Source organism: Macrobrachium nipponense, chromosome 45, assembly GCF_015104395.2.
Source record: "Macrobrachium nipponense isolate FS-2020 chromosome 45, ASM1510439v2, whole genome shotgun sequence".
Taxonomy (NCBI): domain Eukaryota; kingdom Metazoa; phylum Arthropoda; class Malacostraca; order Decapoda; family Palaemonidae; genus Macrobrachium; species Macrobrachium nipponense.
Genome location: NC_061105.1, coordinates 15149453 through 15177157, shown reverse-complemented (window position 1 = coordinate 15177157; position 27705 = coordinate 15149453). Strand labels below are relative to the sequence as shown.

General features: G+C 37.9%; 2 protein-coding genes across 2 annotated transcripts in view; one reads left to right on the top strand and one right to left on the bottom strand.

Annotated features, from left to right (window-relative positions):
• The window catches only part of LOC135214186 (nephrin-like), a 137297-nt gene that overhangs the window by 49076 nt on the left and 60516 nt on the right, over positions 1-27705 (top strand). The gene's annotated exons all lie outside the window — the stretch shown is intronic.
• The window catches only part of LOC135214044 (nephrin-like), a 35871-nt gene continuing 15520 nt past the window's right edge, over positions 7355-27705 (bottom strand). Inside the window, exons 11-18 of the mRNA XM_064248157.1 lie at positions 26583-26770; positions 25676-25840; positions 24749-24862; positions 24224-24368; positions 19501-19656; positions 18933-19060; positions 17291-18818; positions 7355-7455 (exon numbers count right to left, since the gene is read on the bottom strand). Coding sequence (XP_064104227.1) covers positions 7355-7455; positions 17291-18818; positions 18933-19060; positions 19501-19656; positions 24224-24368; positions 24749-24862; positions 25676-25840; positions 26583-26770 — 2525 coding nt within the window. The remainder of the gene's footprint in view (positions 7456-17290; positions 18819-18932; positions 19061-19500; positions 19657-24223; positions 24369-24748; positions 24863-25675; positions 25841-26582; positions 26771-27705) is intronic.

Here is a 27705-nt window from a genome sequence, read left to right as displayed (position 1 = left end):
GAAAGAAAACTTAAGAAAAAAAAAAAATGTAATTTTGATAAAACACCGAACAATATCTTTACAGTTTACCCTAAAAAGAAAAAAAAACCATGAAAAATTGTAATTTTGATAAAAAAAGAAAAAAAAGACTGAGCAAATACCGTCTTTACAGTTTAAATGAAAAGAAAAAATGAAAAACTCAAGAAATAAAAGTAGTTTTAATAAAACACTGCACAATGTCAACTCAGCCATCCCCTCCAAAAAAGAAAAAAATTAATAATAAATAAATAATGTAAAGAGAATTGTGGACCGTTTGTCAAAAGCGCAGGTATAAAAGAATAGTTAATTCACAAGAATGCGTCAACATTAATTCAAACGGGCTTATTCGGAGGCATATGTTGACACAAAGAAATTTTCACAGAAATCCCTGAAGTAAACTTTACCTGTTACAGAAAGTGGTCCCCGTTGTTTGCTAATTAAGAAGCCGAAGTCTTGTTTCTGAGAATTTAAGAATTTGGCTGAGTGAATAGGACATTGTGTTCTTTTCTGACATTTTTTCTTTTTTTTTTGTTTTTTTTTCTTCGGTAAATAAGACTTGAAGCGTAACTTAATAAATATATATATTTTTTTAAATTGAAGTTAGTGAGGGCTTTGGAAGCGTTTGAACTGCGGTTGTGAATTATATCAGAGGGTTTGTGATTCTGTTATGAGCGTAATATGCGCTGGAGAAATAAATTAGTAAATTAATAATAACAATACTATTACTTCAACTACTACTACAACTACTACTACTACTACTACTACTACTACTACTACTACTACTAATACTAATAATACAATAATAATAATAATAATAATAATAATAATAATAATAATAATAATAATAATAATAATAATAATATATTTTATTGAGTTTAACTGCTGCTACAATGCCATTCAGCTCAAAGCAGTCTTTTTCTAATCTTCTGAATGCCATCCTAGTAGCAATTAAATTCAATAAAATATGCCTAAATGAAAGGTTACTAACAGCATATATATATATATATCAATTATATATAGATATATATATGTATATATATATATAAATATATTTTTTTTTTTTATATGAATATATAAATATATATATATATATACATATATATATATATATATATATATATAATGTGGATTTTTTTCATCATTTTAGCTACTTATGTGACAGAAAGATTTGTTTCGAAATAATAACATTATTGAATAATAATAATAATAATAATAATAATATTATTATTATTATTATTATTATTAATTATTATTATTATTATTTGTTACACTATAATTTTTTCTATAATTATGATACTACTACGACTATATTACTGCTACTACTACTGCTAATAATAATAATGATAATATAATAAAAGTTTTTGACTTACGTATAAGTTCGATTATTATTATTATTATTATTTTTTTTTTTTTTTTTTTTTTTTTGTTTTTTTTTTTTTTTTTTTTTTTTTTTTTTTTTTTTTTGCTCTATCACAGTCCTCCATTCGACTGGGTGTATTTATAGTGTGGGGTCCGGGTTGCATCCTGCCTCCTTAGGAGTCCATCACTCTTCTTACTATGTGTGCCGTTTCTAGGATCACACTTTTCTGCCATGAGTCCTGGAGCTACTTCAGCCTCTAGTTTTTCTAGATTCCTTTTCAGGGATCTTGGGATCGTGCCTAGTGCTCCTATGATTATGGGTACGATTTCCACTGGCTATCCCATATCCTTCTTATTTCTATTTTCAGATCTTGATACTTATCCATTTTTCCCTCTCTTTCTCTTCAACTCTGGTGTCCCATGGTATTGCGACATCAATGAGTGATACTTTCTTTCTTGACTTTGTCAATCAACGTCACGTCTGGTCTGTTTGCACGTATCACCCTATCCGTTCTGATGACCATAGTCCCAGAGGATCTTTGCCTGATCGTTTTCTATCACTCCCTCAGGTTGGTGCTCGTACCACTTATTAACTGCAAGGTAGCTGATGTTTCTTGCACAGGCTCCAATGGAGGGCTTTTGCCACTGAATCATGCCTCTTTTTGTACTGGTTCTGTGCAAGTGCCGGGCATTCACTTGCTATGTGGTTTATGGTTTCACTTTTCGTATGCACTTCCTACATATGGGAGAGATGTTATTTCCGTCTATCGTACTTTGAACATATCTGGTTCTTAGGGCCTGATCTTGTGCCGCTGTTATCATTCCTTCAGTTTCCTTCTTTAGCTCTCCCCTCTGTAGCCATTGCCAATTGTCATCGCTGGCTAGTTTCTTTAGTCTGTCTCATGTATTGTCCGTGCATTGGTTTGTTGTGCCAGTCCTCTGTTCTTTCTGTCTTTCTCCTGTCTCTGTATATTTCTGGGTCTTCGTCTACTTTTATTAGTCCCTTCTCCCATGCACTCTTTTAGCCACTCGTCTTCACCGGTTTTTCAGATATTGACCCAGTGCTCTGTTTTCGATGTTGACGCAGTCCTCTATACTTAGTAGTCCTCTCCCTCCTTCCTTTCGTGTTATGTATAGTCTGTCCGTATTTGCTCTTGGGTGTAGTGCTTTGTGTATTGTCATATGTTTCCTGGTTTTCTGATCTATGCTGCGGAGTTCTGCCTTCGTCCATTCCACTATTCCTGCGCTGTATCTGATTACTGGCACTGCCCATGTGTTTTATGGATGTTTTATCATATTCCGGCGTTTTGAGTTTTGACTTGAGTATCGCCTTGAGTCTCTGCATATATTCTTTCCTGATCGTGTCCTTCATCTCTTGGTGTTTTATATCTCCTCCTTCCATTATTCCCAGGTATTTGTATCCTGTCTCATCTATGTGTTTGATGTTGCTCCCATCTGGTAGCTTTATCCCTTCAGATCTCGTTACTTTGCCTTTTTGTATGTTGATTAAGGCGCATTTTTCTATTCCAAACTCCATCCTGATGTCCCCAGATACAATCCTTACAGTCTGGATTAGGGTATCTATTTCCTTGATGCTCTTACCATACAGCTTGATGTCGTCGATGAACATCAGATGGTTGATTCTGTTACCTCTTTTCTTGAGTTGGTACCCGGCATCCATCTTCTGTAGTACTTTTGTACTATTATTATTATTATTATTATTATTATTATTATTATTATTATTATTATTATTATTATTATTATTATTATTATTATCATAAGTCTAAAGCGCCGAAGAGAGACAGAGGTACGAAAAATCTCACTGAGAACTTTAATATCTTTTCTAATTCTTATTTTTAGCATCAACTCCTTCCCATCGACATGCTTTTCCAAAGGGGATTCTCCTCACTCGAAAGATGCGAGAGTTTTCTTGCTGAAGTGTCCGGAAGCTACTGGAATATCAATTATAAAAGGAAAATTCATTATCATTTAATATTTTGTGAGGTGGTGGTATAAGTTCGTACGAAGTTCTGAAGTGTTGGAGATTTATTTTGAAAAGTTTTTTTTATATTATTAAGTTGTGGGATGTTTTCCTGTATTTTTGGAGCTTTGGCTACATAGTTTGTGCTTGTGGGATGAAGTTTGATTATCTTTTATGATTTTTAAAGATATATCAGTTGAAAATTGTTATGAGAGATCTGTTACGAATTGATTTGTTGATAAACCATACACACACGTATACATAAATGCACCTCCAACACCCATATTATCTATATAATATATATTATAGATATATTATATATATATATTATCCTTATAATATATCTATATTTTTATATATATATCTATAGATCATATATATATATATATATATATATATATATATATGCACATATATACGTATGTATATATATACACATATACACATACCTATACACTTATACATAAATATTTATACATGTATTATATATATATATATATCTATATATATATATATATATATATATACACTATATACATACCTACACATTATACATAAATATTTACATGTAATAATATATATAATATATATATATGTGTGTGTGTGTGTGTGTGTGTGTGTGTGTGTAATAAAAGACCCCCATAAAAACGTCAAAATATAGAAATTAAGCACTATATTCCAGAGAGTGCTGTTTCTTGAAATATATTTAGTACTTACTTTCTATATTTTGACGCGGGTTATTTTATTTTTTGGGCTCCTTTTATTAGAAGGAATTCTGTTCTAACACCGAACATTGATTTTTACCAGTCACTACATACATACATATATATATATATATATATATATATATATATATATATATATATATATATATATATATATATATCTATATATACATATATACACATACAACTAATTACCACACTTTGACGCGTGGGACAGAAGCAAATGTTACCATTCACCCAGTGTGACCAGACCGATTTATTCCAGGTCGTTGCAATGGTAGCCTCCTCGTCCGTCCTCCACGAGACTCTCTCTTCTATCTCTCCTCTTTAATCATCGCTGATAGATAATTCACCCGAGTTCTCATGGGTCCGGGGTGTACTAGGGGCCCTTCGACCTGACTATACCTAGTAGAGGTATCATGTATTAACGTAATTGGCATTGCTTTTGCTTTATTTTTATCTCAGCCTTGTTACTGCTTTTTGTTATATTTTGTTGTATATAAAATTAGCGTAAGGAAATTAGTTTTTAAGGTTTTAGTTTTAAGCTTTACTTTGGTCTCGGCTGAGCGTCAAGCGAACTGCTTGTTAAACCTCCTCCCCGCTTGTTTTTAAATGTTTGTGAGCATCTTATTAATGCTAGTTTTTTTTTTTTTTTTTTTTATCTTTCGAGTGGTTGGTGAAAAGGACACCAGTGATCTTGGAGGGGCGCGACTTTTTCCCGAGAACAGTTCGGGCTCGCTATTCTCCCCGCATGGTTGTGCAGCTGGCATATGTTTTTCTTAATCGCCCTTCGAAGGATTTGTCGTCGTCAGTACTGAAGGCGCAGGGGCATTTCTGTCATCTGCGGTGACTTTCCCCCGTACTGTGTGTACTTTCCTGCGGGCTCTGATATCGGCGCTGGATCCCGACAGAGTGGACCGTGGGAGGGATATCACTGTGTTTTGCCTACGCGACGTCCTTCTGGCGCCGCAGCGGGTGTGGTGGGGCATTGAGGCCCGTGAAGGTGCAAGTAGGGCGGTTGCTACCAGGTAGTGAATTTCCCTTGTGTTTTTGGTCGGGAGCACGAGACTCCTTTCCCATGGTATTGGTGACCTGTGTAGCTGCACGCCCTTCAGATAGCGGAGTATTGGCCTGATACGTGGCATTCAGTGGATGTAAGAGATCACGGCTCCCCTGTATTTCGGCCTTCAGCAAGGCGACTGTTTAGTCTGAATCGTTTGGGTATCCAAAAGTGTGAGGAGCTCTTCCCGAGTATTATTTTTGTTATTTACTTTCGTATAGTGAGTCGTTCGAGACTGTTGGCATTTCTTATTGCCGCTTTGTATTTATATATATATATGCCAGTATTTTTTTATATCTTGTTACGAGTGATGCTGTAATTTTCGTTATTTCTTGTGGGTATTATATATTTATTAATATGTTTGATATTTTTTATATTTAAGATTTAGTTTATATAAGGTAGGTAGGAAAATTAAGTTTTCCCCCTGTTGGTCTCATACTTCTTTCCTCTCTGTTTAGTTATAGGTTTTGGTTTATATTTTATGTTGGTGTTGGGCCCATTTTGCTAATTTATGCAGTATATTTCTCAATATTTTCTGTCTAGGGTTTAGTGTTAGTGTTTAGGAACTCCTAAGGGAGTAGTAAGGACTAAGTTGTGTCCTGTATAGTCACATTGTCTCCGCTGTCTGAATTCATCTGGATACTTGGTGAGATCACTGTCCTCTCTGTTCTTGTGCAAAAGAACTTGCACCCCGGCCCAACAAGGGTCATAACATATTTAGCGACCGTGACAGGATAGAGAGCTCGGGGTATCCGGTATTTTGCTCAGTGGAGCGACACTCAGGTGGTGGCTTCAGTATTTGTTACTGTTTTGATAGTGTTGCCTTACCCCCTAAATTATTTATGTTAAAATGGAAGAGTTTATTTTTGACCCAGCTGAGTTTTTGGGGTCGGCTGATTGCCTTAAGCACTTACCAGTGTTAAACAAAAAACATTTAATTGAATGTGCTAAGTGGTTGGGTGTTCCGCTGAAGTCAGTGGACACTAAGAAGGAAATATTGGTAGCGATTAGGGATAAGGTCAACCAGGACTTGGCAGAGGCTGAGCATTTAGTTAGTGATAGGGAGAGTGATATGGATAGTATTGGTGAAGGTAGTGTAAATGATTTGGAAGAGGATAGTGTAAGTGTGAGAGCGGGCCTAACTCTGTTCGAGGATCCTCCTCGTACAGGTACCATTTATAAGGGTCCTGCAAACTTAATTAATGTATCAAATAATCCATTCTTGCCCCCCCCTAATTCAGTGCCAGTTGAACCCCTGGCCCCTGTTAATGCTTTGGGTGACTCCAAGGAGGAGGTGGAATACAAGTTAATTTGCAAAAGAATTGAGTTAAGGAAGATTGAATTTGAGGAGAACGAGCGGGCAAGGCGACACAAGTTGGAGATGGCTAACCTTAATTTGCAGATGGCAAGGTTACAGGAGACCAATATGGCTAGTTCCCCTAAAGTCAATTTTCAGGATAGGTTCAATCTAGGTGCGGCACTTAAATTAGTGCCTGTATTTGACGAACAAAATGTCCCTGAGTTCTTCAAGGCATTTGAGCGTGTGGCCACCCGATTGTCCTGGCCTACAGAGATGTGGACGGTTCTAATCCAATGTAGGTTAGTGGGCAAGGCAATTCGGGTATACAATGCCTTAGAGGAGGGAGTAGCCCGGGACTACCAAAAAGTGAAAAGCTTGATTTGAAAGACATAGACTTGGTCCCTGAGGCCTACCGCCTCAGATTTCGGAACTATATGAAAACACCCTGCACAGTCCTTCGTAGAATTTGCACGTGTCAAGGGAGGAACAGTTCGACGACTGGCTGAAAAGTCGTCAGGTAGTGACTTTCGCTGCGTTACGCAAACTGATGCTCCTTGAGGAGTTTAAGAAGGCCTGCAGCATGGGATGTTATTTAAGGGTCCACCCTTTCAGGGATGGTGAAAGGCCATGAAAGTGAGTAGTGGCCGCTCAATTAGCAGATGAGTTTGTGTTGACTCACAGTTCAGTAGTGGCAATTTTAATTATAAGAGGCCTTGAATAACTCCTCATCTCGCTCCCATAGTGGTGGTAGGAGAGTTGAACCCCCTTGTTGACTCCCAATATCTCTAAGAATGTTAATGTTAATAATTCCTTTTCAGGTGGTAGGGATATGGTAGAGTCCAAGGAGGTCCTCCTCCCCTAGTAGTTTTTGTTAATAGAGACTTCCCAAATGGGGTGGGGAAATAACAAAGTCAATAATAATGGAAACAGAGGTTCAGGTCGTAGAGGAACATGTTTCTGGTGTAATAAGCCAGGGCATTTCCAAAGCCAGTGTAATGCTCGTAGGCGGTACCTAGAGCGTAATAATCATCAAAGTCCTGTAGCATTAGTTAATGATAGGTCAAATGTTAGAAGTAGTAGTTCTGTAGACAGATCTGTAGTAGATAGTGGTAGTTTAGGAAATAGTAATAAGTCTGATGCTCCTAATCCTCAATTGAGACTTAATTGTATGGAACAAAATATGTATGGCCTGGAAAATTGATTTTTTGACTCTTGTGTTGTCCAGGTGAGTTTTTTAGGGACACGGTTCTGCCCGGTCGTTGGTCATGAAGAGGGCATTGAACGGTTCTGATATATATACTGGAAATTTTGTATTATTGGGAGGTTTCCCAGACTCGATAGTGTCGGCTCCTTTGGTTAATGTCCGTATGTCTTTTCCAGGGTATGATCGCATCACTGAGTTGGCTTTGGTGGATAGTCTACCTATCCCGGGTATTGATGGTATCCTGGGAAATGATATGCTGGATAGTGAAGGACGGGAGATTTTCCCTTTATTATCTGTAAATGCTAGTCCTGTGACTGTAATTACGCGGTCTGCAGCAAAAGCTGTTAGTTTACTGATGTGGATAATGATGATGACTTAATGTTAAGTAGTGTAGAGAGTTTAGATGTAGTAAGGCCCGGGTCAGTAGAGAGTAGTGGTAATGATACTGTAGTTAATGATATTGAAACTTGATTGAACAGAGCTGCTTTTATTAAGCCTCAAAAAGATGAGTTTGATTTTGACTTGGGCGATGCTGTAGATCTGACTAAACCTGGGTTTTGGAGTTTTTGTAGAAGGGGCTTATTATATAGGTTTGAGTCGTCCCGCATCTGATAATTTGAATAAAAAACTGGTAGAGTGGGAACAGATTGTGGTACCTTTCATTCAGAAATTCTATTTTGGAATTAGCTCTACCAATTTTTTTTTCAGTCATTTATGTGTGTTAAAAAACTTTCCAAAGCTTGGCTAAGTATTTTGGTGGCCCGGAATTAATTGATGTGAAGCGGTTTATCAAGAATGAGACTTGTCAGGTTCATTTTGGGATAAACGCCTAATCAGGGGATCCCTAAAGCCCCGTTGCATCCCATACCTGCCATAGGTGAACCATATTCTAAGTTAGTAATTGATGTTGTAGGTCCCTTACCTAAGACTAAAACAGGTTTCGTATATTTATTAACTATCATGGATAGAGCCTCTCGTTTTCCTGAAGCTATACCTATGAGGCACATACTTCCAAAGTTGTTTTCGAAAAACTTATTTGATTTCTTTTCCAGTATGGTCTCCCTCGTGTAATTCAGACCGACTGCGGGACGAATTTCACGAGTCAAAGGTATTTAGGGGGTAAGTGTGCTGAACTGGCCATTCAGCACATTACCAAGCATACCTTATCACCCAGAGAGTCAAGGTGTGGTGGAAAGATTCCACCAAACCCTCAAGTCTGTCCTGAAGAAACATTGTTATGATAATGGTAGTGATTGGGACAAAGCCCTCCCTTTTGCCCTCTTTGCTATTAGGAGCCACCCTAACTCTTCTACTGGAGTAGCTCCTTTTGAGTTGGTATTTGGACACAAGGTTCGTGGTCCATTGGAAATTGTTTTTGAAATGCTCGAATCGAACCGGAAGGGTGAAATAAAAGTTGGAAGGTTTGTGGAAGACTTGAAGGGTAAAATGATTAGTGCTTGGAAATTTGCCAGGGAAAATTTGGAACGGTCACAGTCAGTAATGAAAGATAATTTTGACAAAAAGGTAAAGGTACGTTCATTTGAACCTGGGGAGCTAGTTCTGGTGTTGAGTATGGACCCAGATAGTTTTCTTGAACCAAGATATAAGGGCCCTTGGAAGGTTCTGAGGAAACTGTCAGAGTTTAACTATGAAATTGAGGCCCCCGGTTCAAGCCGTAAGTGTAGAATATTTCACATTAACAGGCTAAAACCTTATCATGGTAAGCAACGAGGTGGAATCCCAATTAGCGATCGTGTACGAGCCTGTGTCTGTGGTAGTGGGATGTGCCTCCAATGGACTCTGATGAGTTAGGGTATCAGGTTCCTTCAGATGCATTGGGTGAAAATATGCAAAATTTGGAGATGTTGAAAAGTAGTTTAGATCATTTAGATGTTGACAAACGGAAGGATGTGCTTAACTTAATTTATTCCTTTTCAGATCTTTTTCAGGATGCTCCAGGTAGAACAAATATTTTAAATCATGACGTTGATGTAGGTGGTGCTTCCACTGTGAAGCAAAGTCCTTACCGGCTGAACCCAGTAAAATTGGATTTGGTCAGTAAGGAGATAGAGTACATGTTGAAGCATGACCTTATTCAACCATCTGAGAGTCCCTGGAGTTCTACTATTGTATTAGTAAAAAAAGCAGGTGGTAAGTTCCGCATGTGCGTGGACTACCGCAAAGTGAACAAAAATAAAAACTAAAAATGATTCGTTTCCCCTCCCCTCGTATTGATGATTGTTTGGATCGGATTGGTTCTGCCAAATTTATTACTAAGCTGGATCTTTTGAAAGGTTATTGGCAGGTTCCATTATCCGATCGAGCTCGTGAGATATCAGCATTTGTCACTCCATTTGGCCTATACGAGTGTAAGGTTATGCCATTTGGAATGAAAAATGCAGCTTGTACTTTTTAGAGGCTCATGAATAGGGTAATTTGTGGTTTGGAAGGAACGGAAATTTATATCAATGACTTGGTAGTATATAGTAATGACTGGGATACCCACATGCTAAGGTTACGTATGGGTTTTTGGAAGCTCTTAGGTCTGGCAGGACTAGTTTGTTACTTTTGGCTAAGTAAAGCGAATTGGCCCAGGCCAAGGTTTTGTTATTTGGGTCACGAGGTTGGTTTGGGTCAGGTGGCTCCGAAACAAGCTAACCTCGAGGCTATTATAAGTTTGAAAAGGCCTGGTAATGTTAGAGAGGTAAGAAGAGTGCTGGGCATGACGGGTTATTACCGCCGTTTCGTGCGTAATTACTCAGATCTTGCTCAGCCTCTTAATAGTTTATTAGAAAAAGGGAAAAGGTTCTTGTGGTCTGATCGGTGTGAAGAATCTTTCAATAAACTTAAATCTGTGCTAATTACTAACCCTATTTTGACTTCCCCAGATTTTCAGAAACCTTTTATTATCGCGGTAGATGCCAGTGAGTCGGGATTGGAGGAGTCCTCTTCCAACGGAAGGAGGATGGTGTTCATCCTGTATCTTACTATAGTAAGAAGCTTCTGGCGGCGGAAAGGCGTTACTCCACCATTGAAAAGGAAGCTCTTTTTTTGGTCCGCGCTCTTAATAATTTCAAACCTTATGTGACCAATTTTTTTCTTTTGCCGGTTGAGATTTGGCCGGACGGACAATCCTCTGGTTTTCATCGAGCGGATGAGGGAGCCAACCAGAAGGATTTTGCGTTGGGCCCTATTCTGCGAGGAATTCAACCTAATTATTAAACACGTAAAAGGAACAGACAATAAAATTCCTAGACGCCCTTTCTAGGACTTAGTGTGCTTGCTGATCCTTCTCGTACGCTGCCCTGCTCGTTTTCTCCAATTAGGTTGTATGAAAAAAATTACTTTTGAATGTAGTATAGTTTTAAGTAATATTTCAGAGTTGTTTTGTAGATTTTAGTAGTTTCTGTAAGGTTTCTATGAGTGGTATACACTCTTGTATATTATAATGGTTCATGATTCTAATGAATGATTGATTTGTCCCGGTATACTAAGAATTTTGATTTGATTTATATATATTGACTTTTTGAACTATATTGTTGGTGTGTTGTAGGTTAAGGTGTATGCCTGTGTGTCTAAGTTTATTTAGGTTAAGCTAGGTAAGATGGTTTCCTTAGATTTGAGGATTTGTGACGTTATGATCCTGTTTAAATTATTGGTATTATATAGCTGTTCTTTGCCATGCTTTGTCTTTGGGTTCAGAGTATGGTATTATCATTGAGCTTTAAAATAATGGTAAGCTATATAAAGCGTTTGGTTTGTATTCTCTCGTGGTATTTTCTATTGTTGATATTTTAACACAATTTGGTTTCAGGTTTATTGTTTCTATTATTGTATGTTTGCCTGTTATTGGTTGTCTTTATTATTCTTCCTTACAGGGTTTGTTTATACCACAGTTGTAAAAAAAAAATTAAAAAAAAATTGATTTTTGCTGAAAATTTTTTTTTCTTCGGGGAGGTAAGGTATACATGTTTTTAACGTAATTGCATTGCTTTTGCTTTATTTTTATCTCAGCCTTGTTTACTGCTTTTGTTATATTTTGTTGTATATAGAATTAGCGTAAGGAAATTAGTTTTTGAGGTTTTAGTTTTAAGCTTTACTTTGGTCTCGGCTGAGCGTCAAGCGAACTGCTTGTTAAACCTCCTCCCCGCTTGTTAAATGTTTGTGAGCATCTTATTAATGCTAGTTTTTTTTTTTTTTTTTGTTTATCTTTCGAGTGGTTGGTGAAAAGGACACCAGTGAAATCTTGAGGATGGGGCGCCGACTGTTATTTCAACCGAGAACAGTTCGGGCTCGCTATTCTCCCCGCATGGTTGTGCAGCTGGCATATTTTTTTCTTAATCGCCCTTCGAAGGATTTGTCGTCGTCAGTATTGAAGGCGCAGGGGCATTTCTGTCATCTGCGGTGACTTTCCCCCGTACTGTGTGTACTTTCCTGCGGGCTCTGATATCGGCGCTGGATCCCGACAGAGTGGACGTGGGAGGGATATCACTGTGTTTGCCTACGACGTCCTTCTGAGCTGCAGCGGTGGGGGCATTGAGGCCCGTGAAGGTGCAAGTAGGGCGGTTGCTACCAGGTAGTGAATTTCCCTTGTGTTTTTGGTCGGGAGCACGAGACTCCTTTCCCATGGTATTGGTGACCTGTGTAGCTGCACGCCCTTCAGATAGCGGAGTATTGGCCTGATACGTGGCATTCAGTGGATGTAAGAGATCACGGCTCCCCTGTATTTCGGCCTTCAGCAAGGCGACTGTTTAGTCTGAATCGTTTGGGTATCCAAAAGTGTGAAGAGCTCTTCCCGAGTATTATTTTTGTTATTTACTTTCGTATAGTGAGTCGTTCGAGACTGTTGGCATTTCTTATTGCCGCTTTGTATTTATATATATATTATATATATATATAGATATATATATATATATATATATAATATATATATATATATATGCCTAGTATTTTTGTATATCTTGTTACGAGTGATGCTGTAATTTTCGTTATTTCTTGTGGGTATTATATGTCTATTAATATGTTTGATATTTTTTATATTTAAGATTTAGTTTATATAAGTTAGGTAGGAGAATTAAGTTTTCCCCCCTGTGGTCTCATACTTCTTTCCTCTCTGTTTAGTTATAGGTATTGGTTGGTTTATATTTATGTTGGTGTGGGCCCCTTTGCTAATTTATGCAGTATATTTTTTCTCAATATTTTCTGTCTAGGGTTTAGTGTTAGTGTTTTAGGAACTCCTAAGGGAGTAGTAAGGACTAAGTTGTGTCCCTGTATAGTCACAAGGCTTACTTTATTATTCTTTTGCTTTGTTTGTTAATAAATATTGTTGAGTTTTCCTGAGTTTTTGTCTCCGCTGACTGAATTTATCTGGATACTTGGTGAGATCACTGTCCTCTCTATTCTTGTGCAAAAGAACTTGCACCCCGGCCCAACAAGGGTCATAACAAGAGGACAGACAGGAGGTCTTTGTGTCCTCAGGGAATTGCATGTATTGTTTGTGTCTTGCGAAGGGTTGTGGGAAAGAGTTTTGAAACTTCCTTGGTGGATTGGGCACTTGCTTGATAGATGGCTGTCGCGGTCGTGATAATCAACACACACACATATACATACGCACACACACACACACACACACACACACATATATATATATATATATATATATATATATATAGTATTGCACACATATAAACATACACAATCACACATACATGCATAAATTTATACACACACTCACATCACACACACACACACACACACACACATATATATATATATATATATATATATATATATATATATATATATATATATATACATACGTAAATCAAGGCCTTTGATATTTACTGTAGTTTACCCTACCAAGTATTGACCTCACCCATAACTGCATTACTTTGCTTTTGCGTATGAACAGAGAGAGAGAGAGAGAGAGAGAGAGAGAGAGAGAGGAAAATAAGCACTAATAAAATCCTTCACAAAATCTAGAATATTTACCACTTGACGAAATAGGTTTCCTCCCACGTGCCTGAGGATATAAAAATGACCTAATGAATACATCACTGTTTTCGACCTGACCTTTCTTGACCTTGTTTAATGAAGGTCGAGGGTAGGGGAAGCAGAGAATTTCCTCTAAATCATTGGCTGTTTCATTTTTCTACCTCAGCTTATTTCTGACGTTTTTTCTGGAATTACTGAAAAGATATTTTAGGTTTTAGTGACTGGAAATATTAGTATTCAATACTCCGCCAAAGAGTGAAAATGCAGGTATTCGTGTTTTATGATGAAGAAGAATATCATTACTGTGATGCTGGATGTTTATAGGTGACAGACCGACTGACAGACAATGGATCTAGATGGCCAAAAATAATTCTGTCCATTTCATTTACCCGATGACTGGCAGGCTGTCATGTTGCAGTGTAACAAGCATTGAAATAAAAGAGAAATGGAAAAGTCTCGACACTTTCGCTGGTTTTATACTAAATCTGTTGACATGTACGAAAATCATGATCAGAATATCGTATTAATCCAGAGACAACTTCACGTCAGAGTATAACAAGCTTTGAAATAAAATCAGTCTTGACACCTCCACTTGCTTCATACGAAATCTGTTGAAATTTACGAAACAATATCATAAAAATATTATATTAATTCAGAATCGACCTCACGTCCCAGTATAGGAAGCTTTGAAATTAAAATTGAATAGCAAAGTCGTGAAAGTTTCACAGGTTTTATACTAAATCTGTTGACATGTACGAAAATAAATATTAAAATATATTAATCCAGTCTTGACACTTCAACTGGTTTTATACTTAAATTTATTGAAATTTACGAAACAATATAAAATATATTATTTCAGAATCAACTTCACGTCACAGTTTAGCCAGCTTTCAAATATTAAAATAAAAAAAAATAGCAAAGTACTGAAACTTTCATAGGTTTTATACTAAATCTGTTACCATTTACGAAAAAATATTATATTAGTTCAGAATCAACTTCACGTTACAGTATAGAAGCTTTTAAGCTTTAATATTATATATATATATATATATATCTATATATATATATATATATATATATATATATATATAGATATATATATGTATAGATATATATCATATACTATATATATATATACATATATATATATATATATATATATATATATATATATATATATATAATATATATATATATATATATATATATATATATATATATATTATATATATATATATATATATATATATATATAGCAGCATCTGATACTTCCACAGGTCTTATACTAAATCTCTTAACAGTTACGAAGAATATATATATATATATATATATAATATATATATATATATATATATATATATATAGTATGTATAATATACATATATATATATATATATATATATATATACATATATCTATATATAATATATATATATATATATATATATTATTATATATATATATATATATAGATATATATATATATATATATATATATATATATATATAGCAAGTCTTGATACTTCCACAGGTCTTATACTAAATCTCTTAACAGTTACGAAGAATATTAGAAAAATATTGTATTAACTCTGAGACAACTTCACGTCACAGTATAGCAAGCTTTAAGAAAAAAAAATAATGTTGACACTTTCGCTGCTCTTATAGTAAATCTGTTGATATTTACGAAGAATATTACATAATTTCAGAGACAACCTCCCAACGGTACTTTAGTTTGGAAAATTAATTCCTGTCTATGTATTTTCGGTCACATCAAACAAAGCTAAAGTTGTTAGTTGCAAGAAAATTGGATGCAAAGTGTCAGAGCGCGTGCTTAAGTGTTACTTCGGCCTAATGACCAACTTTATAGCTTGAAAGAGAGAGAGAGAGAGAGAGCTTATTAATGGCCGTTCTTATGCTTCTTTGTCCGTCTGTCTGTAAATCAGCGAGGATGTAATCCACAATTCTTCTGTTTCTCGACTTGAATTATCGGATCTGTCAACATTCGTTTCTGCAGCGGCGGACGTGACGGTGGTGCTAAGCTTATCTGGTTTGATGGCAGTGCCTCTAGAAAGGGGAATTCTCTCTTTCTCTCTCTCTCACTCACTCTTTCTAACAGTATTCGTTCTCTCTCTCTCACTCTTTCTAACAGTGGTGATTCTCTCTTTCTCTCTCGCTCTCTCTCACTCCTTATAACATTATTGGTTCTCTCTCTCTCATTCTTTCTAAAAGTGGTGGTTCTCTCTCTCTCTTTCTCTAACGAGAGTGGGTCTCTCATTCACTCTGGCTAACAGTAGTAGTGGTTCTTACTTTCTCTCTCTCTCTCTGTAACATTAGTGGCTCTCACTCTCTTTGTAACAGCAATGGGTCTCTCTCTCACTCTCTCTTCGAAGCAACAGCAATGGTTCTCTCTCTCTCTCTCTCTCTCTCTCTCTCTCTCTCTCTCTCTCTCTCTCTCTCTCTCAGTCCCTCTGTCTCTTCCTCTAACGCAGTGGTTCTCCTTCTCTTTCTAATAGTAGTTGTTTGTCTATCTCTATAACAGTAGTGGTGTCTCTCTCTTAAATATATTATTTAAATATATTGACCCTTTCCAAGCCGGACGCTACGTAAATCAAAAGATATCTCCTTCTCCCGGACCTAGAATCTATTTACAAGACAGCTTTACACCAACGAAGAGTTCCTGAAACGAATCTCTTTCGTTAAGAATATTTAGGAATTCGGGAATCAGGCAGGTGACAGACGTTTCGGGAATGGAGATGAATGCTTAGAGAAGGGTCTCTTTTTCATTCCAGGCGAATTTTTAAGTTTTGACTTCGTTTTTTTTTCCATTCGTTTTTTCTTCCAGTGTTATGCAGGAATTTTGACAACGTTCTTTCGTTTCGTTTGAATGGAATCAGGAATGAGAGAGTACAATATATATATATATATATAATATATATATTTCATATATATATATATATATATATATATATATATATATATATATATATATAATATATATATATATATATATATATATAGAACTACATAATTGTATCGTCAACATTTTCCACTTTCCTTAAGAGATCTTCAAATCATCACTCAGCTTATATTTACTAATAATAACTACAGAACATTTAGGTTATTAAAGAATTTTTTTTTTTCCATTTTCAAGAACGGCAGGAAATGAAAACCACACTTAAAATAGAAGTATATATTTCATCCATACGAACACACACAGTGTAGTTAAAATTATCTTCAATAAAATCTATGTTGGTACTTTATGATGCGGTACAAAAATGAGAAAGTCATTTTGTGATTGGGGAATTATTATTATATTTTTTTACAGATTCTCGCCATTAACTGCCTCGACCCTTCACACATCCGAAAAAAAATAATATGGCGAAATCCTTATTCAGTTTTAGTGTTTTAGACAACAAATGTGTCAGATTATGAATGGTAATGCATAAACTCTTCATTCATAAAAGCTGTTTTAAAATTTCAATCTGACAATAAACTCCATGTTGTCCCACCTATGGAAAGCTTACTTCAAATCGTACATCCCTAATATCTAATTTACTCTAATAATATATATTTGTGAAAGGTTATCACCAAACCATTCCCCACTTTCGTGTTTCTTTCTATTTCAATTTATCTCAGGATTCTGACTTACCTTCAGAAGTTTGTTCATGCATCCCTCTCCCCTCTACGTCACAGGTGGTTTCTGCCGTGCAGGATTTGCCATCCACTCCTGCGGGATCATTGCTTGGCTCCTCCCTAATGCACTGCAGCTGGTGCTGCTCTGTCGTAGGAGGCTGCGGGTATCCTCCGCGCCAAGCCTCTTCTGTAAAGGGTATCGTGTACTGGTACTCCCTCTGGGTATGGAGCACGGGGCTGTGTCCTGTGTTAGGAAGAGGAGGAGGAGGTTCACTTCCAACTTTCACAGGGTGTTCTAAACGTGGCGACTCTTCTACAGGGTGATGGTAATGAAACTGAGGATGCTGCGCTGGTAAGTGGTACTCGGAAGATGGGTACCCGTACGACGAGCTCGTAAGAGGGACGTTGTGGTTGGTATTCTGCTGTGGGTAAGGTCTCCCCTGGTACCCTTGAAAGTGCATTTGATTTGAAGCTGTTTGTTGATGGTTTCCGTGTTGCCCTTGGTGGCAGTAAGGACCTGCTTGGTGAATTTGGTGAAACTCTCTGGGCTCTGACTCGCGGTACTGCGTGGCCCCTCGCTCTGTCTCCTGCAGCGGCAGACCTTGGTGAAATTCCAGGCGCCCCTGTTGTTCTAGATTTTGGTGATGGTGTTCCTGTTGTTGTTTTTCGATGCCGTGGTGATGATGATGATGATGATGATGGTATCCGCGATGGTGTAAGCACCCTGGAAGCCCAGGATGCAAGTGTCCCTGAAGCATAGCGTGAGGGGACGTTTTATTTGGGCAGAATGTCGATGGAGAAGGAACGCGTGGTTCCTGAGAATGATCAGGAATGGGATTCCTGTGGATTTTTGGCGATGAAAGAATGGGAGGCAAAGAAGGAGTTGGGCTGAGGCTGCCTTGCCTACGAAGTCCCATCGGGGTAGGACTCATGCGATCCTTGTTGCGTAAGCCTCTCGGCGTAGGACTCATGCTGCCATGCCTTCGCAGGCCCACTGGAGTGGGACTAAGACTACCCTGACGACGTAGGCCTACTGATGTTTGCCTCCCTATGCCGTGCCCATGATCAGGAAGGTTGACATAGGAAGTATTGCTATGGTGTGACGCCAAAGACACCCTGTCATCCTCCTGGCAAGGACCTTCCTGGCTCTCCTGGCGAAGGAGAGACCCGCCTGAGCCTGAGCTTTTGGGGCATACGTCTGGGATGTCTTGGGCATCGGCCTTCGTGCGCTTTGAGATGTTGTCGTCCAAATGGCGTCCATCATCCGTGACGAAGTCATTGTACTTCGCTGGTTCAGTCTTTGGGTTTGAAGGTCCGTGGCTTCGTAAATTCAGACCGCCGTTCATTAAGGCACTTTTGCTCTGGTTGGTGGGACTGTCGATGGTGACGAACTGGGGAGACGGGATGAGGATCGTTGGCTGTAGGCCGTCCTGAGGTTTAGAGGTCTCGACGATGTCTGTGTTGTAGTGGTGGATTATTTTATTTTTGTTATCCCTTGGGCTGCCCCTATCTCTTCTTTTCCTTATGGATGACTGCCTAGTGAGCTGAGGGCAAGAAAAAGGAGTCACTGAGAGAGCCATAATGAGATCATCTAGTATTTGCTTCAATATTTATTTTGCTGGAGCTGTTTTGAAGTTTCTGAATGGACATCTAAATACCTGGTATTGCGAAGTGGAGGTGACAATCTCAGGTCCGCCAGTTTTCTCCTCCTCGTCGTCATCTGTGATCATGGCAGGTGTCGACGCAGGTGTATATGTCTCGGAAATAGCGGTTTTGTAAGACGAAGCTGTTGAAAAGGACGAGAAGATATATAGGAAATTAGATTATATTCTATTTTATTCAATGTTATCGGTACTTAATACCACCATTTTCATTTTAGGAAGAATAAAGGAGCCAAAAGCAGTCCCTGGGGTATACATCTTACGAAAAGTGAGTGACCCAAATTCACTCCCTGTGGTATAGCTACATATTATGAAAAGTGGAGGACCCAAAAGTAGTCCCAGTGGTATACATATTATAAAAAGGGAAGAGCCATAGCAGTCCCAGATGTATACATATTATGAAAAGGGATGGAGTCAAGAGCACTCCCTGGGGTATACTACATTGTATGAAAACTGAAGGACCCAAAAGCAGTCCCAGGTGTATACATATTATGAAAAGAAAAGGACCCAAGAACAATCTCTGGGGTATACGATTTATGAAAAGTGAATGACCCAAAAACAGTACCTGGGGTATTCCTGCTCAAAGCGAAGCGTCTGATGAAGCAAATAATGATGGATATATTCAAGACCAACAGAGCAGCCCCAGTCAAGGACATCAGTAATAGAGTCAGCCGCGGCACGCGAGGCTGACTGCTGCTGCTCGCGACTTCTTCCACCACGCCTGCGTAGAAAAGTGGGCATGTCATGAGATGCTTTTATTTAGTTTTAAAAATATTTGTTAATTGCAATTTCTACAATGCAAGGGGCCAGGGAATCGTAATACACGTAAATGAGACATGTTTCTGGTTTTTAGATAGGATGGCAGCAGAACTGCAGAACTGTTTAATTATTTATAGTGTTTCACCTTTTTTAAAATTTTTTAAGTACCAGTTGAGCTCACATCAAAATTAGTTTTCAGCTTCAGGAACGTATTATCATTAGTGATTCATAATACACGTCAGATTTAATTTCAATATACTTGTTGAGTTCAAATCAAAACTAGTTTTCAATTTCAGGAACTTAGTATTATTATTATTGTTAAGAAATTCACAGTTTCGTGAAAACAAATTGTTAAAAAATATCCACAATTATATATTAAAAATATAGTTCTATGTAAAAATATATAACAAAGACTTTCGTCGAAAGTCTTTGTTATATATTTTTACATAGAAATATATTTTTAATATATAATTGTGGATATTTTTTAACTAATTATTAATATATAATTTGTGGATATTTTTTAACTATTATTATTATTATTATTTTTTTTTTTTTTTTTTTTTTTTTTTTTTTGCTCTATCACAGTCCTCCAATTCGACTGGGTGGTATTTATAGTGTGGTTCCGGGTTGCATCCTGCCTCCTTATGGAGTCCATCACTTTTCTTACTATGTGTGCCGTTTCTAGATCACACTCTTCTGCATCAGTCCTGGAGCTACTTCAGCCTCTAGTTTTTCTAGATTCCTTTTCAGGGATCTTGGGATCGTGCCTAGTGCTCCTATGATTATGGGTACGACATTTCCACTGGCATATCCCATATCCTTCTATTTCTATTTCAGATCTTGATACTTATCCATTTTTTTCCCTCTCTTTCTCTTCAACTCTGGTGTCCCATGGTATTGCGACATCAATGAGTGATACTTTTCTTCTTGACTTTGTCATCAACGTCACGTCTGGTCTGTTTTGCACGTATCACCCTATCCGTTCTGATACCATAGTCCCAGAGGATCTTTGCCTGATCGTTTTCTATCACTCCTTCAGGTTGGTGCTCGTACCCACTTATTACTGCAAGTAGCTGATGTTTCTTGCACAGGCTCCAGTGGAGGGCTTTTGCCACTGAATCATGCCTCTTTTGTACTGGTTCTGTGCAAGTGCCGGGCATTCACTTGCTATGTGGTTTATGGTTTTCATTTTTCGTATTGCACCTTCCTACATATGGGAGAGATGTTATTTCCGTCTATCGTACTTGAACATATCTGGTTCTTAGGGCCTGATCTGTGCCGCTGTTATCATTCCTTCAGTTTCCTTCTTTAGCTCTCCCCTCTGTAGCCATTGCCATTGTCATCGCTGGCTAGTTCTTTAGTCTGTCTCATGTATTGTCCGTGCATTGGTTTGTTGTGCCAGTCCTCTGTTCTTTCTGTCTTTCTCCTGTCTCTGTATATTTCTGGGTCTTCGTCTACTTTTATTAGTCCTTCTTCCCATGCACTCTTTAGCCACTCGTCTTCACTGGTTTTCAGATATTGCCCCAGCGCTCGTTTTTTTCGATGTTGACGCAGTCCTCTATACTTAGTAGTCCTCTCCCTCCTTCCTTTCGTGTTAGTATAGTCTGTCCGTATTTGCTCTTGGGTGTAGTGCTTTTGTGTATTGTCTTTGTTTCCTGGTTTTCTGATCTATGCTGCGGAGTTCTGCCTTCGTCCATTCCACTATTCCTGCGCTGTATCTGATTACTGCACTGCCCATGTGTTTATGGCTTTTATCATATTTCCGGCGTTGAGTTTTGACTTGAGTATCGCCTTGAATCTCTGCAATATATTCTTTCCTGATCGTGTCCTTCATCTCTTGTGTTTTATACCTCCTCCTTCCATTATTCCCAGGTATTTGTATCCTGTCTCATCTATGTGTTTGATGTTGCTCCCATCTGGTAGCTTTATCCCTTCAGTTTCTCGTTACTTTGCCTTTTTGTAAGTTGACTAAGGCGCATTTTTCTATTCCAAACTCCATCCTGATGTCCCCAGATACAATCCTTACAGTCTGGATTAGGGTATCTATTTCCTTGATGCTCTTACCATACAGCTTGATGTCGTCCATGACATCAGATGGTTGATTTTGTTGCCTCTTTTCTTGAGTTGGTACCCGGCATCCATCTTCTGTAGTACTTTGTCATGGGAATCATGGCTACTACGAAGAGTAGTGGGGACAGTGAGTCGCCCTGGAAGATCCCTCTCCTGATATTAACCTCTGCTAGTCTTATTCCTGAGCTTGTAAGTATTGTATTCCAGTTGCGCATTGTATTTTTGAGGAAGCTGATGGTATTTTCCTCTGCCCCACCCATATTTTCAGGCATTCTATTAGCCTGTGTGTGGTATCATGTCGAAGGCTTTCTTATAGTCTATCCATGCCATGCTTAGGTTGGTTTTCCTTCTCCTACTGTTCTTCATTACCATTTTGTCTATCAGGAGCTGGTCTTTTGTGCCCCTACACTTTCTTCTGCAGCCTTTCTGTTGTGGTGGATGGTGTTTGTCCTCCTCTAGGTAGTTGTATAGCCTTTCACTGATGATACCTGTTAGTAACTTCCACATTATTGGTAGCAGGTGATAGGCCTGTATTACTGGCTATATTTCCCTTACTCTTGTCTTTTTGTACTAAGGATATGTTCTTTCCTGTGGTCATCCATTTGGGTGCTTGTATTTGAGATACAATGCTGGAGTTGTTGTTCTGCTATTCGTGGGTGTAGGGCCTTGAAGTTTTTGAGCCAGTATCCATGGACTTCATCGGGACCTGGGGCTTTTCCAGTTTGGCATTTTCTTTAGTTGGTGTCTGACTGTGTCTGTCGTGATGTCTGTGAATCTTTGTTTTATTCTCCCTGTTTCTTCTTCCTTGACTTCCTGGAGCCATGTTGCATGTTTGTTGTGGTATACCGGATTTGCTCCATATGTTTTTCCCAGAGTCTCTTACTTGGTTCGGCTTCAGGAATTTCTGGGTGGTTGTCTTCCCCTCTTAGTTGGCTGTATAGTCTTTTCTGGTTGGTTCGAATAGTTTGTTCTGTTTGGTATCCCTTATTCCTGTTCATGTACCGTTGGATCTTGTGTGCTTTGGCCTTAAGCCTCTGTTTTACATCTTCTATTGTGTTGTTTTAGTCCCCTCGTACTTTGTACTTTTTGATTTCTCGTTGAGTTCCTCCCTTGTTTTGCTTGCTTCTTAGCCTTTTTTCTGCCATCTCTTTCAGTTTACTCAGTCAGATCTCATCACCATGATTTGCTTTTCCAGGCGCCTTTTCCAAGGAGGTTGCTGTTTTGGTTTCTGTTGGTTGGTTGTGACGGTGGTGTTGGTGTTCGAATCCCCATCAGTTCTGCTACTAATCTTGCTCCTGCATATGTCAAGTTATTTGTTTCTGTGATACTGGTGGGGTGTGATTAGGCCCATTATTTCATTTGACCTCATTGTTTTCTCCCTTAATTTCTTTGGTGTTGTAGGCTTTCATGGAGGAGGATCTTTGTTTCTCTGTATCTGGCTCCATCCATTGTCTATCTTTTCTACCCATTCCGTCCTCTCTGTTACTTCGTCGGTGTGTTTCTTCGTGTGTCGTTGTTTGATACTTCATCCTCTCTGTCGTCTTCTGTGGCATCGTCTCTCAGTTCGTCTTCGTGTAATTCGTTGTCGTGTGACATTTCCCTTTCCAGTTCTTCTCTTTCTGTTGGGGAGAGCCAGTTCTTTTTTCTTTATGTTCCTTACTTGGTCTGCCAGCCTCTGCTCTGTTTGGGGGTGTTATTCCTCTCATTCCAGATGTTGATCAATCTTCTTCTATATCCTCTCTCCGTCGGGTTGCTTCTGATGTAGCATCTCCATATTTCCTTATTTTCTTCTCTTGTCCATTTCTTTCATTCTTTTTTGCCTCTGTAGCTCCATCTCAGGCTGTTGAATTACTGTCGTGGTTTTGATCAGTTGCTGGATGACGACCTCCAGTACCTGACCGTCTTCCCCTACAATTGGGTTGAATACCTGGTTGCCGGACGAGGCTCCTCTGTTGCCAGAGGTTCCATTTACGTCGTTGTCGTTTTATTCCTTCATTTCTTTCCATCATTGCTGATTTTGCTATTTAACCCCATAGCTGGACCCATACCCCATCAGGGAATAGGTACTCATTTACAGCTGAGTAGACTGAGGAAATTATGGTAAAGATCCTTTCCCAAGGAATCAACTCCGAGGAGAGCGGTCACCCATCCAACGACTGAACCAGCCCCAATGTTGCTTAACTTGACTTAAGTCTATTGACGACCTAACCAACTCCTCCATTATTATTATTATTATTATTATTATTATTATTATTATTATTATTATTATTATTATTATTATTATTATTATTATTATTATTGCTCTTTCCAGAAGGTCAGCTTCATAATATTTGAAAACGTTTGCCAAGACCAAATAATAACATTAAAATAATTTCTTGCATGTCCACAACCTCAGTTAAAACTCGTTTACAGTCTTCATTAAACTTAACCACCAACTGAGAACAATAAAGTCGCTCTACCTGGTATGGCGACTTTTGTTGAGGGAGACGTAAAGTCCGAAGTGCCCTGGGAGTTGTAAGTCTGGACTGCAAACTCGTACGTGGCTCCGGGAGACAGTCCTTGGATTTTGACAGTTGTCGTTCCGCGTCCTGCGACATTTTGACGCTGGAGGAAGAAAGTCCAATAATGGATTAGACACACACACACACACACACACACACATATATATATATATATATATATATATATATATATATATATATATATATATATATATAACATTAAGCTACAAAGATCGTTTAATTTCCGATTCGCTCTACCTCGAAAATTTCACGAAAGGGAAATCATAATTGATCAGTGTTCTGTCACCATGGGTGATTCAAACTCCCGACAGTGAGAAGCTCCGACTTCAGTGACTATCTTTACCACTGGGCTGTCATGTACACACTCACACACACACGCACACACACACACATTTATATATATATATATATATATATATATATATATATATATATATATATATATTGACATATACAACTTACTAAGTATTCCTCATCATGCAGTGGTCGATAACGAATTGTGTATCCCGAAGGCGTGGTCCCGTGGCTAGGTGGAATCCAGGTAAGGATGGCTGTGCTGCCTATGACACTGGCTACCTGTTGGAGGGGGTACCGAAGTTAATCAACATTTCAAATGGTAAGGTTAGCATTTAAATGAGACTTCATAGCTTTGGTATGTTAACTTTAAGTATGTCACTGAAATATTTGATAAAAACCGATTTCTTCTTCGAGTTTCTTAATTCATTTAAAAGAATGTTTTTTTATTATTATTATTATTTGACTAAACCTCAATTAAAACCTGCCAAAATCTGCGGTCAAATAGAGCCTTGTTTCGCCAACGAAAATTAAGATATATATGCTATATTTTATTAGAAATATATTTTTTTGTGCTGTTTGATATACACATGATGTATTCTTTACATTTTCATTCTAATAAATAAATCATAAATATCCTGTCCTGAAATTCATCAATCAATAACTCAACAAAGTAACGTGTAGGGTTACTCCCCGAGTTAGCGAAAATACTATATCAGTGTTTCCATACTATAAAAAATCAAAGCTAGCTTCAAGATGACAGTTTTAGATACTAAGCAACTTCCTTAACATACGATGACTGTATCTGGAATACGATCTATAGATTGGAAAGCGTCTAGTAGTTAGAGAATCACAATTACGAAATCCCAGGACGTGAAACTTCTAACACTGAAATTATTACTATTATTATCTTTAAGAAGATGAATCCTATTCGTATGGAACAAGCCCACCAAAGGGGCTATTGCCTTGAAATTCCAGCTTCTAAAGAATATTATGGGGTTCACTGGAAAGGTAATGGGAAATGAAGAAAGAAGTTACCACTTATGAAAAAAGAGAGAAATAAATGACTAGGTTAATAAACATAGGGTTACTCACGCTGAGGTTATAAGGCTGGTGTGGGGGGATTGGGGGGCCCAGGGTGTGGTTGGAGGTATAAGCTCCCTTATAATTCGACGCCGTGCAGGTATAAGTCGTATAGTCTCTCGAAGTAACGCTCCTGATCTCCAGCACTGAAGACCACTCTGCCAAACCGTCCATTAGCTGTGAGAGAGGAAGGTACATCAACATGATATTCCAGGACTCTGGAAGGAGTTACATAAATGTGATATTCCAGGACTTTGAAAGGAATTAAAATTCCAGGACTCTGGAAGGAGTTCAATAAATGTGACATTCCAGGACTCGGGAGAAGTTACTGATATGTGACATTCCAGGGCTTAAAAAGGAGTTAACATTCCAAGACTCTGGGGGGAGTTACAGATGTACATTCCAGGAGTTTTGAAAAAGAGTTGTTAACATTCCAGGACTCTGGGAGGAGGTACACAAATGTGACTTCCAGAACTTTGAAAGACTTAATATTCTTAGGAATCTAAGAGGAGTTCAAACCAAATGTGACATTCCAGACTTTGGAAAGTAGCTACATTCCAGGACTCTGGAAGGCGTTACCCAAATGTAACATTCCTTGGACTTTGAAAAAAGGTAACTTCCAGACTAAGGAAGGGGTTACATAAAGATAACACTCCAGGACTCAGGAAGGAGTTACACAAATGTGACACTCCAGGACTCTGGAAGGAGTTATAATGTGATATTCCAGGACTGGTATGAGTTATATAAGCATGATATGCCAGGACTCTGGATAGAGTTATACAATCACGACATTCCAGGAGTCTAGCTGGAGTTACACAAATGTGACATTCCGGGACTCTGGACTTCATAATATTTATGAGGTAAAATTTTGAAAGCGTTATTATTATTGTCAGCAACGAAGATTTCGAATCATGCTTACATGTGGTCCCCTGACGAAGTATTTCCGACTGTTGAACAGGACCCTGTCTTCATTGATGGTCCACCGAAAATTGGGCGCGGGCGCTGCCTTCACGAAGCATTCTAGGCGTCCCGTCCCGCCCACCTTTGCCCACGGCCTGCTCGGGGCGTCCTCTCTGGAGGCTACCTCTTCCAGCGGTTCTGGTGCCTCTGGGAGGGAATTTTTCGTTACATAAACTCTTGCATGATCTCACACAAACACACGCATACACCCTTGGGGAATGGGATATATATATATATATATATATATATATATATATATATATATAATATATCTATATATCAAATATATATAATATATATATATATATATATATATATATATATATACATATATATATATATCTATATATATATATCTTATATTATATATATATATATATATATATGTGTGTGTGTGTGTGTGTGTGTGTGTGTGTGTGTGTGTGTGGTACACGCAGAAATAGATACAAACACGTAAAATGTATTTTAAACTTACGCGTAACGATCACAACTGTTTATATAATATACATCTAGCAGTCTCCATGATACTGGAAGCAAGAGCTCACACACACATGCACACACACACACACACATGTACAATCTTTTGTTAATGTGCATATATACACCAGAGAAACACACACATATACAATCTTTTGTTTATGAGCATATATACATAGACAGCACATGCATAAGCACACGTAAAATGTATTACTAAAGTTATACGATTTACTATCACAGCTGTTTACATAGGCCTAGTAGTCTCAGTACAGACATATACACTTTTCGTAAATGTGCATATATACAAAGACACAGACATATACACTTTTCGTTAATGTGCATATACACAAAGGCACACAAATATACACATGCACGCGTGAAAATGGAATGTTAAAATGACTATACTCTGTTTTTTTTTCATCTGTCCATCCGCCTGTGGTGTTTTTGTATGGTAACACTGCGGCCTGGGCTTTAGATAGTTACATTTAGCTTACATTCAACGATTATAATAATATCCTATTTCGAATATTAACGGTGTAATTCGCATACAGTAAATTATTAAAACACTTTTCAGTTACAAATGTACACCCAGATATCCTTTTATT